The sequence below is a fragment of the Lissotriton helveticus genome, chromosome 10 (genome assembly GCF_964261635.1).
Source record: "Lissotriton helveticus chromosome 10, aLisHel1.1, whole genome shotgun sequence".
Classification (NCBI taxonomy): Eukaryota; Metazoa; Chordata; class Amphibia; order Caudata; family Salamandridae; genus Lissotriton; species Lissotriton helveticus.
Genome location: NC_136071.1, coordinates 1013398984 through 1013411469, shown reverse-complemented (window position 1 = coordinate 1013411469; position 12486 = coordinate 1013398984). Strand labels below are relative to the sequence as shown.

General features: G+C 43.1%; 1 protein-coding gene across 1 annotated transcript in view; it reads right to left on the bottom strand.

Annotated features, from left to right (window-relative positions):
* COL28A1 (collagen type XXVIII alpha 1 chain) overlaps nt 1–12486 on the bottom strand; it is a 621255-nt gene that overhangs the window by 322408 nt on the left and 286361 nt on the right. Inside the window, exon 15 of the mRNA XM_078663712.1 lies at nt 11333–11401. Coding sequence (XP_078519838.1) covers nt 11333–11401 — 69 coding nt within the window. The remainder of the gene's footprint in view (nt 1–11332; nt 11402–12486) is intronic.

Here is a 12486-nt window from a genome sequence, read left to right as displayed (position 1 = left end):
GTTCACCTTGGAGCCTAAGTAGATCATCTTTGTGTTCCACATTGATTGTCCCTCATCCCCCCTTCAACACCTACAGACCCATTTGCCCTACACCGTCAGATCCCATGGCCTCAACATCATCTCCTATGCCAACGACACCCAACTCATCCTCTCAATTGTCCAAAGACTCCTCCACCACCAGAGCCAACTTCCACAGAGGCTTGATGAACGTCGCTGATTGGATGAAGGACTACTGCCTCAAACTCAACATGGACAAGACAGAAGTCTTCATCTTTGGGAACACCTCAACCTGGAAAGAAGCATGGTGACCCACGGAACTCGGTATACCCTCTCTCTGACAGATCACGCCTGCAACCTCAGCATCATCCTGGACAGCAAGCTATCCATGAGAAAGCAGATCAACGCAGTCTCATCAGCCTGCTTCCACACAATTCACATGCTCTGCAAGATCTTCAGGTGGTTCCCAGAAGGACAGTCACACCAAACCTTGTAACCAGCAGACTGGACTATGGAAACACACTCTACGTACGTACGAATCACTGCATGCCTCCTGAAGAGAATACAGACAATGCAAAACTAATTGGCAAGACGCATCCTCTCCCTCCCCAGAAGGACCCACATCACACCCCACTTCAAGAAACTACACTGGCTCCTGATTCAGAAGCGATGCCAGTTCAAGATGCTGAATCACGCTTTCAAAGCACTGCACAACAAAGGACCTGCATACATCAACAAATGCCTGACCTTCCACCAACTGACCAGACACTTTCCATCTGTCTCCCTCTTCTTCACAGACATCCCCCGAATCGGCCGTACCAGCAGCAGAGGTTGCTCTTTCTCATACCTGGCAGCCATGGCATTTCAGGAAAGAACTCAAGGCCTGGATGTTCGAACGAACAAACCACTACACAGCAACCAACTTCGCTAGCACCTCGAGACCCTGCGTCCATAAATGATTGCTTGATTGATTGTCTTTGCAGGCATCAGGTTTCCTATTCCCACTCCAATGTAAGCAAACTCAGGGAAAGTGATGGTTAGATTTACTATTCCCATTCTAATCTAAGAAACAGTTGAGCAAGTGTGAACTCTTAAGAGGTTAGATAGACCATTCCAATTAATAACATAAAAAAGAATGAAATACACAACAAAATAAACATATTTAAGCATGTTTAAATTAAAAAATGTATGGATTACAAAAAATTTAGTTACATTTAATGTAGAAAGAAAACATTTCATAGTACAAAAAAATTTATAAATGGTAAATAAATTAAAATTAATACACTTCCCGACTTACTAACCAAATTTACTATCTACAAACGAAAACATAATAAACTATTATTAATATTAAATTAGTTATTAAAGAAAAATTTATAAAACAAAAAATCTAAAACCTCAATACGAAATTCGAACTGAATACAGGGATCAACTAACAAAAAAACAATAAATATTTAAAATGACATGTAATCAATTGAATATTGTACATATTTAATTATGGAATAATCTTTTAATTAATCATAAAATGTATTATGAGCAAAAACCTTAATTAATATTTTAACAACGTCTCATCTCAAACATCATCAACACCTTCACATCACAGGATTGCACAGGAAAGTGTAAGGGGGTAAATATGTAAAAAAATAAGAAAACAGTGACAAATACTACTACATTAATATTTGGAAAGGGAAAAATACTGTCGTATTGTGTTTTTTGCATTTTTTACAGATGTATTTTAAAAATTTTACACTAAGGGGCCGATTCTGAATTCGGCCAGGAAGGGCTCCGAACCATGTTCGGAGCCCTTCCGACCGAATTGGTCAGTGCCGGCCAGATTCCTTCCTGACCAAGCCATTCCGATGGGCTCGGTCGGGAAGGAATCCGACTCGGATTCTGGATTGTGGACGAAAGCCTCGGAGAGCCTATCCGCAATCCGGAAATACTCCATTTCTCCCCCATTCGACTCGGTGCGACCGAGGGAGTACGATGGCAGCTTTTCACTGCCTTTTCGTGCCGGTCTGTCTGGCACGAAAAGGCAGTCGGAAGCTGTCTCTGTGGGCCCCCAGCAGGGCCCCATGGGTGTGAGGCTGCCGGATGGCGACGTGGCCGTTGATCACTGCACCCAGTGGCAGGCACCTTGGGGTACTGGCCACAGGGTGCAGGGATGAACTGCACCCCTGCTTTCTACATTGCAAGTATGCTTTCCGGTCACAAAGCATGCTTGCATTGTAAGGTATACGAATGCGACCGAACCCTGTTCGGGCGCATCGTAGTAGCAGGGCTGTAACCGACGTCAGCAGGTCGGTCGTTTACAGCCCGATGTCGGACGAACTTAGGTCCATCTGACATCGGACTAGGCCCCTTAGTCTACGTTCTGGGTTTTGAGGGGTGTGCAGTGTACTTAAAAACAATTGAAAAGTCACATTTTAAAAACACTACACTACCAGTAGCAGCCCATGGAGGGAGCGCTGCGGGGCAGTGGGGCGGGGCAAGGGCAGGGTGGGGTAGTAAACTCCGGATTAAGGCAAAACAGAGTTCAGTAACTAAATAAATAAATAAAATGAATTACATTGAGTGCGCTGCAACATCAAACTGGTGATGCAGAGCGCAATGTAATTTGTTTTATTTATTTAGTTTCTGAACTCCGTTCGGCCTTAATCCGGAGTTTACTAACTCCCACCCTGCCCCTCCCCCGCCGACCCACAGCACTCCCTCCACGGACCGCTACTGTGCACTACACTTGTGCCCAGATGTACAAACATTCACATTTGGGAGTCGCAAATTGCATCGAATTGCGACTCGCAAAAGTGACCGTACAACAGTGTCTCAGACTGTTTGCGATTTCCAATGGGGTCGCAAATTGCATGCCTCATTGATAAACATGAGGTAGTCGTAGTTTGCGACCCCATTGGGAACAGCTAGCACTCACAGGGATGGTGGACTTCTGGGGTGAGCAGACAACCATTTCTGTGACTACTTTTTTAATAAAGCAGTTTTTTTTAATTAAATGCAGTTAAAGGAAACGGGATGCATTTAAAAGAGAAACATTTAACTTTTCAGTTTCATTTATTAAGGACAGGCAGTGGTCCCTGGGACCACTGCCTGCTCTAAAAAAATATTTTCACACCATTCACAAAGGGGAAGGGGTCCCCTGGGGACCCTTGAGTGTGGCTTACCACCATTTTGAAAAGGGTGGTAAACTGCGATTGTTTTGCGACCGCAAATGCGGTCGCAACACAATCATACATTACAGTCAGAATCGCTATTAATGAAGGGTTGTACATCTGCCCTCCTGTTTCCCCTTAAAACACACAGCGCACACTAAGGGGTCTATTACAATGCCGGGCAGATCGCCATCGCCTCACATTTACCCCCCGCCATATTATGATGGCGGGGGGTACCGCGGCGGACGGGAAGTCTGTCTGCCACTTTTCTGCTCAGGCGACGAGAAAAGGGTTGAATATGATGGCGTTGTTTCACCGCCATCCATATTACAATGGCTGTGGGAACCAGCCACGCCGCCACGGAAAGGCACGTGTTTTTCGCAATTGGGGTCCCGTTGCGGGCCCCCAGGATGTTGGGGGGGAACTTATGTTATCCCCTACTTTTGCATGCACGCGTGGCAGGCACCGTGTGGTGCCTGCCACGTTGTGCATGCAAATGCACAGATGCCTTTTTTGCATTGCGGTGGGTGCTGCTGACTGCACCACCCGATGCAATGCAAAAAATGCGGGATGCGCCAACCAGTGTGGCGGGCGCATCCTAATTGTACATGCGGGACCGCCGTACACATAGCGGGTGATCCCATCTCCCGGTGCGATGGCGGGCGGCATCGTAATAGACCCCCAAGCGTGGTCTTAACTATATTTTGCACTTTTGATTTTGGAAGAGTGAAATATTGTTTTGAGGGGAAACATAGGGCCAGATTCACCAAGGTACACTGAGACGCAGATATAACTTTACGGCTTTCGGTATTCAATAAGTACATTTACGAGCAGTAAATGCCCTTTATGACTACAATGTCTGTGACTGCTTTTTTAATAAAGCAGTTTTTTTTTTAAATGAAGTCTGTTTATCTTAAGAGAAACTGTGATGCATTTAAAAAAAGAAAAATGTAACTTTTCAGTTTCATTTTTAAGGGTAGCCAGTGGTCCCTGGGGCCACTGCCTGCTCTTAAAAAATATTTTTGCACCCATTCACAAAGGGGAAGGGGTCCCCTGGGGACCCATTGCTGTTTGCAAGTGGCTTACCACCCTATTGAAAAGGGTATTAAACTGCAATTGTTTTGTGACCGCAAATGTGGTTGTAAAACAATCATACATTGCAGTCAGATTGGCTATTAGGAAGGGACGGCCTTGGCACGCCCCTTCCTAGTAGCGAGTCGCAAACCATATTTTGCAAGTTGCTAATAGGTTAGTGACTAACAGAATATGGTTTGTACATGGGGCTGACCAATTGTGCGACCCAAACAGAACGAATTACTGTTTCCACCTTTATACTCACAGCGCAAACTAAGCGTGGTCTTAACTATATTTTGCACTTTTGAGTTTGGAAGAGCAAAATATTGTTTAGACTACACTAAATGTGTGTTCTGGCTTTTGAGGGGAGACATAGGGCCCAATTCACCAAGATACACTGAGACAAAAGTCTAACTTTACAACTTTTGGTATTCACAAAGGAATTTACCAGTAGTAAATGCCCTTTGTGAATACCGAAGATCTAACTTTACAACTTTCGGGATTCAAAAAGGACATTTACGAGCAGTAAATACCTTTTGTAAATACCAAAAGTCATAAAGTTTGACTTTCGTCTCAGTTTACCTTTGAGAATTGGGCCCTTAGTGTAGTATAGTGCACTTAAAAAATGTGCAAATCAAAAAATTATAAAATATATAAAATAGCACTGTGCTTCACTAGATTTACTTTTAAAACCCATAATGCAGACTAAGGGTCCAACCTCCATACCGTCGTTGCAACAGTCAGGAGTATACCGCCATGCCAGCAGCATCCCGACCGCCGCATTAAGAGTTAACCGTCAGTTTTGCAGCGGAGCAGTCATGATGGCAGCAGGCTGTGGGTCAAGGAAATAGCTGTAGCCAATGCTGGCTATGCTGCAATGCATCTGGGTGGTCGGTGCACTGTTTCTCTGCAGCAAGGTCTGCAGAAGAAACAGTGTGCACAACCGTGCAGATGGCATAGGGGCAGCCATAGATGTCACCATGAATATCTCTCCAGGGCACACTAGCCCTGGAGACATAAATTCACCCCCAAAACCTGCCTTTCCACCACCGTTTCATGACGTATCAAACATGAAAATGGTGGCGCTGCTATCCACACTTCAGCCGCCAGGGGAGCTCAGCTCTATGCGGAGGTGGTGGTCTGGAGACAGTATTGGGGTGGTGTCACCACAAAACTTGTGGTCGGCCGATCGGACCGCCGCAGTGGTGGTATTTGGACCATCAATGTGGGTATGACAGACCCAGGAACAATCTAAACAATATGGTAGTACCTTAGTACTCAGCAAACTTTTTATATGTTATTGCATGTTACGTTAAAGGAATTTATTATAGCACACGACTCACACCCAAAGGTGTATCTCCGTGCTAAGCAACCAGAAACGGCAAGTGTGAGTAGACCAGTTAATACATCCACGTTTTTAGAAGATTTTGAAATTTCAAAAAATCTTGATACATCCAGATTAGCAGAGGGAGCTTGTTCCAATGAAATGTGGCTAGATATGAAAAGGTTCTGTCACCTAATCTGGAGGTGCGGATTCAATAGACTTTTAATAAAGCCTGATTTGATTATCTAAGCAGCCATGAAGGCTGTTATTTACTGAGTCTGACATGCAGATAAGAAGGAATCCCCTTTATAAGTGCCTTATGGGTCAAACACCACAATTAAAAAACAAATTGCGTTATAAAATATATAAAATAATAAAACAACTTTTACTTACCTTTACACAATTATATAAACAGACTCATCCCTTCCTACATCTATATTTACACTTAAATCTCACAACACAAACAAAGTCTGGCCTAAAAGATATGCCTGCCTTTTACTTTTGTGAGGCCAGTTGTTAGCCAATCATGTACTGTAATGGCATCAGCATGTACCTCAGTATACTTCAAAATTACCATGGTATACAGTGCCCTATATGTCACTAAATGTTTTAGCCTTATGGGCCTGATCACAATGGTAAACTAAAATTTTCTGTAAGTTTACCTTTGTTTGCTATTCACAAAGGCATTTTAATGGTAATATCTTTAAGACTGCGGAGTCTCCACACATAGAAAAATTGGACCATCCTATCTTTTTATGTGCAGAGACTCTGCATTCTTAAAGATACTACTCATAAAATATCTTTGTGAATAGCAAACCATTATTAACTCATACAAAAGTGTAAGTTTCCCTTTGTGAATAATGCCCTATAACTTTAGAACTTCACAAACAATGTATAACTACTATAAAAAAGGTCTCTTTACTTCATATAATCTATATTTCTGACACATTTCTGACACATTCTTTAAGCCATTTTCACACTACGTCTCTTTAAACAATATTATACGACACACTACTCCACTGTAAGACACGCCACTCCACTCTATGACACGTCATTCCACTCTACGACATCCCAGTTCACTCTACACCACTCCACTGTACATCCCTCCACTCTAAGACACTATCCCACACACCACTCCGCACTATGCCAGTGATGTAGAGGGACATTGAGTCCAGTGGTGTAGAGTTGACTAGCATAAAGTCGAGTGGTGTAGAGTGGGGTGGCATATTGTGGAGTGGTGTAGAGTGGAATGGCGTACAGTGGAGTGGCATAGTGTATTGGTGCAGATTGGAATACCGTACAGTAGAGTGATGTATAGTGGATTTGTGTAGAGTGAAGTGGCGTACAGTAAAGTGGGATCAGGTGGAGTGACAGAGTAGAATGGCGTAGAGCTGAGTGACAAAGTGTGGAATTGCCTAGAGTGGAGTGGAGTAGTGTAGACTGGAATACTGCAGAATCGCATAGAGTGGAATAGAGTAAAGTGGTGTAAAGCTGAGTGGCATAGAGTGGAGGGGCATAAAGTTGAGTGGAGTGGCATAGAGTGGAGTGGCATTGAGTGGAGCAGTGTAGAGTGGAATACTGTAGAGTGGAGTGGCGTAGAGTGGTATAAAACTGAGTGGAGTGGGGTACAGTGCACTTGCGTAGAGTGAAGTGGTGCAGAGTGGAGTGATATAGGGTGGAATAGCATAGAGTGGAGTGGCATGGAGAGCAGTGGCGTAGAGTGGAGTGGTGTAGAGTGAAGAGGCGTACACTAGAGTGGCGAGATTGGAGTGGCATGCAAGGGAACAGCATAGAGTAGAGTGGCATAGAGGCGTTGGAATGCTGGAAAGTCCACTGAAAACTGGAACTGCCTGGGGAATTCCAGAACTCTCTGGGGAAATTCAGGGTGTCAGGTCACCCTACTCTTTAGTGCTCCCTGACCAAACTAACTTCATCTCTAAGCGTATCATCTCCTTGAACCTCCACTGCCTATTTAGAATATTACAAGAGGGCCGCCCTGATCATACAAATGTAACAGACGTGTCAAAAGATCAGGAAAGGCATTTGACATGCTTACTTGGTGCTATATGTTGGAAGTACCCTGTCACCTTGGATTTGGAGTTTTGATTTCTGTACAACATTGGTATTGTTTTGCATATATTGTAAAATATTGTAAAAGTATTCTTTAGCAATGGATATGTCTAGGTTGTATGTTTAAATGTAAATATGTTATGTATAAATGTTCGTAGAATATGGTTTGAAATAGTATGTGTAACTATGTGAAGGTCAGAATCCTTACAGAAAAATGATGATAATCTGAAAAAATAGGGTAATTAAATATACCTAATCACGAAAGGAATATAGTGTGGTTTTTGCAGAAATAAAAGCAGTGTAAGTGACAAGGATACCAGGTACTTTCTTGTGTACACCTTGGATTTGGAGGCATGATGCTTTGTTAAATCTCCCTTCTTTATAGCAATCCCGCTGCTGGGGTGAAGTCTGTCTTTATAATATTGACTCTCCTTGACAGATGCTGGGAAACAAAACGTGGGTGCCCCCTCCCTCTAGGCCCTTGCAACAGAGCCCGTGGAAGGGGTAAATAGAAATGAAGGATCCGGAAGTAGACTAAACCTAGAGGAGGTTGATTACACTATCTCCTCAGTTGCAGATGAGTTAGCACTGGTTTTTTTTAAAGAGCAGCAGTTGCAAAATTCGGTTACTATCTTGGAATTCAAGTTTGCCGTTCTGATACCGACCTGCTGATGGGGAATCTCCGGAGAGGTTTTCAATCTCTCAAGGGATGAACAGACTTTTGAAAAACTCTGCTTACATCTGTAATGGGTAAAACAGCCCTAGGTAAGAGGCAAAGCACCCTGGGGCAAATTTACAATGAAATGGCGGAGCACAACACTGCAAGCAATTTACATGCGTCACGCTATGTAATTTCAAAAACACATGGATGCGCAGTATTTAACAGTGGGGTACCCCTGGGGTTTTCCTTGCACCAGCGCTAAAACAAAAGCTGCCTAGTGCTTGCACAGGCACACTTGAACCATGGTGCAAGGGTGCCTGCATTGCAGGGATGATTGTGTTTGAGCAGGAAGGTACACCTTCAGAATGGCGTTTTACTCCTTAGCACACATAGAGCAAAAAACTAGGAGAAATAAAAGTATTTCTCCTCCTTTAACCACTCTAATTCCTACTTTTTAAAGGTGTTAGTTTTTAGTGCTGCCTCAGATCTTCTGATCCTTGTAAATCTGGGGCAGTATCAAAAAGCAATGAGTGTTGCGTCAAAACACCCACAGCAATTGCCCATTGCACGCGCCTTTGCCACAGAGAACTGTGGCAAGAAGGGTCATATTTACAAGGCAGCATTAAGCCACGCAAAGTGGCTTAGCACTGTCTTGTAAATATGGAGCAGGGCATTGCGTCACCGGAGCATCGGAAAAAGAGATGCTACAGTGGTGCAAAGCCCTTGTAAATATTCCCCCTCGTTTCTAGATTATTTCACAGCCCTCCTTATATGGGTGCCTAAATCATTCTACAGTGAACTAAATTATTTCTTAGCTCAATTGATTTAGGCTTTGGGTAAGCACCACATTGCTCCTGATAAAATAACATTTCTAATAACATAAGCTGGCTTGGATGCAGCAGATTTCAAACAATATTACTTAGCAGTGCAGTTACAATGGATACTGCATTGGCTGTATAAGAAAGGCACATCTAAATGACTTGACTGCCCAGGATTAGGCTGGTTGATGGGACACTGATGAACCTCATCCTGAGATGTTTGGGTCCAACTGGCATAGGTATGAGATTGCACCGTACAGTGTGGAAATGCTGCAGCAGCTTCATAGTGCAGACCAGACAATCCCAGATGTACACCCCGGCCCTCCTCTGGGTGGGACTAGCAAGGTCCCACGGTCATTTTAAACTAAGCAACTCATGGTCTGGAAGAGAGTGGAAATAGCGACAGTAGGTGACTGCGACTCGTTCGGGGTATTGAAAACACTTCAGCAACTGACTTAGGAAGACAGATTGCCTGGCAAGTCCTACTCTTTAATGGCACTAGACATCTTCATCCGGCTAACTACAACCTTGTAGTTGTGCCTAAATTTAGGAAGACCAGGTGAGATAGTAGGGCTTTTTCCGTGGCCGCAGAAAAACTTTGAAATTCTCTTCCACACGAAATCAGGGATCTTCAGGAACATACCAGCTTTCAGAAAGCATTGAATTCCTGGCTTTTCACTCTTTAATTCTTGGCCAGTGATTTTCCTAGGGATAGTAGTCCTTTCCTCTGTCTTTGTCTCTGGAGCTCTCCCCTCATTAGTGCCCTGACGCCTTTGGTATTTGTGAACTTTATAAATCTACTTCATTTCATCACTTCATAATGTACATTTTGGGGGATTGGAGGAGGACGAACTTCAAACCCATGAGCTACTACTCAGTCTGAGCGAGAGCAGCCAGACAATGGCATGGATGTACAGGGCACTTTAGACAGAGATAGGTGCAAATGGAACATGAGCTTAGAAACAGAATTGCGTGACTGGACCTGGAAGCGAACACTAGAATGTACTCAAAGTATCTAGAATTCCTGTTTGAAGAATCTCCAAATTAATTACACTCACAGAACATACCTGACTCCCAAAAGGCTCAATACCATACATACAGAAACCCGATCATGCTCCAGATGCACACGCATAGATGCAGGCTTCTGCCACATGGAATGGGAATTGCCTGTCATTAACAGTAAGTGTTAACATGTTCCTGAGGTACTGGAAGAGACAGCATGGCATGCTAACCTATATACATTGGTATATTGCATGTCAGGCCTTTTCAGTCACCTTAAACCATATAAAGTGGGAACCAAAAATGTGGACATTAAGTTGCTGTTGGTGGGAAGAGCCATTTCCATGTTGTTGCGCCCCTCGACAGCGCCACTGCGACGGCATAGAGAAATGTAGAGATGGCCTCAGAATGAAAGCCTTGCTCTACATCACAAGGAAAATAGAGGGTTTCGCATACGACCCATTGCCCGCTTATAGGTTGAGGTCTTATCCACGTGAAGATATGTGCCGTAACCCAGGATTAAGACTAGCACAGGCAGTGTGTGTGTTTCTCCCCTCTCACAGTACCGCCTCTGATATGGAACACACCTGAAGCCCACTCAACAAGGTATAGCACCCATTGTGTGACTGCCTGACAATGAATACAGCACTGTCGAATTGGAGGGATACTTAACCCTGGAACTCTTTCCACCACTTCAATTCAATTTCTTTTGAAGGACTTAGCTTCGTGATTTTTGACCCGTGTTTGATTCACAGTTTAGTTTTGTTCCAGATCTTTTTCCATTGTCCCTCTACCAGATGCATGCTTTTATATAACTGCATACGCTTAAATGTCTGTTATTGGCATATCCCATGCATAACTGACTGTAAAATTATTGCTTCCTCCCTGCATGTGCATTATCTGATCCACAGCACTATTCATTATAAAATATTCATATGTGTTGATAATGGCTCAAAGTACAGAAAACTCATTTCAAAATGTGATGCACCGAGTGGTAACGTTTACTCCACCAGAAAACATGTAAAAAAATAATCAGTTTACCAAGTATTTAGCATCAGTTTGACTCAGTAAGATTTCAGTATACAAAAACACTAATGCATGCCATTCCCCCATCATATTCATTTTATTTTCAAGCTTGCACCTTTCTACCATACATCACCACACCAATGATAACAAGAAAACACTATTGCTGCCTTGTAAGAGTGGCAAGTAGTGTGCACTACGTTACCTTATCACCCTTTACTGCTGGGCCTGGCGATCCAACGGGGCCCGAGGGCCCCTCAGAACCCTTTTCACCCTGAAATATAAGAAACATGTGGGTTGACTGGATTGAAAGGAGACACACACAGTTCTGATATCAACGAGACACACACGCCCAGTCAGGGGTTTACATTTACTCATGGACGGAACACAGCACGTGTGCATCTGTCTTGTGAAACACCTTCCCTCAGGGCTTACAATGCTATGATGCACATGAGATTTCAAATCTGTACGACCATGTTTTATGAGATGTGGGTAAAAAAAAAAGTTAGTTACTAAGGAGTCCAACGTTATAAGCATAACTGATAACTGACATTTGTGTCCACAGAGCACTATAGACAGCAAACAATCTCCCAAATCCATTAATCACCAGTATATTTCCAGAGATTAGTACGAGGCAGGGTGAAGTCACAAAACGAGTTGTAAATTATGACACACATATTTACAGCTACACGTTTGGAATTTACGAGTAGGTGTTTGAAAAATCTATGGCCCGCCCAACTGTGCCTAAACTGTCCTTTTGTAAACTAAGCAATAGATTAATAGAACTAGCAAATATTGCTCACTTATACCTCTGCCCCTAAACTTTTTCCCCCTAATCTTAATACTTCTCTCTTCATTTTCTTCGTAAAAGATATGTTTCCTGAAATGCTTCTCCTTCCTAAACACAGTATACAATTGGAGAATACTGGTGAACATTCCCACACTTTTTGCATCACGTGCGCTTGGAGTATTCAGGTACAGGTTAGATGTAAGCTAGATGTGCTGAAGATGTGGGAAAACAGTGCAACGTTATAATATGACTGCGCGTGCTCCCCTCATCTGCTTTGTATTTATAGATCATTGAGTGGACGTGTCGCAGCGACACCCACTTCATAGACATCAGGGGTATACATATGTACAGATAACTGGTAATAGCACAAGCAAGTAATTCACACTCACAAGTGCATGTTTAACCGGGCTTTGGGAATGCTACAAATAAATACCTTTCTCTGCGAAATATTGTTAATCAGATCTAGAAATGGCATTTCCTAAAATGTACCTTTTTATTTTATTGTGTGAAATGTACCTAGCTGTTTTCATTTAAAAACAATAGGTATAACACAAAGATATGTAGGATTT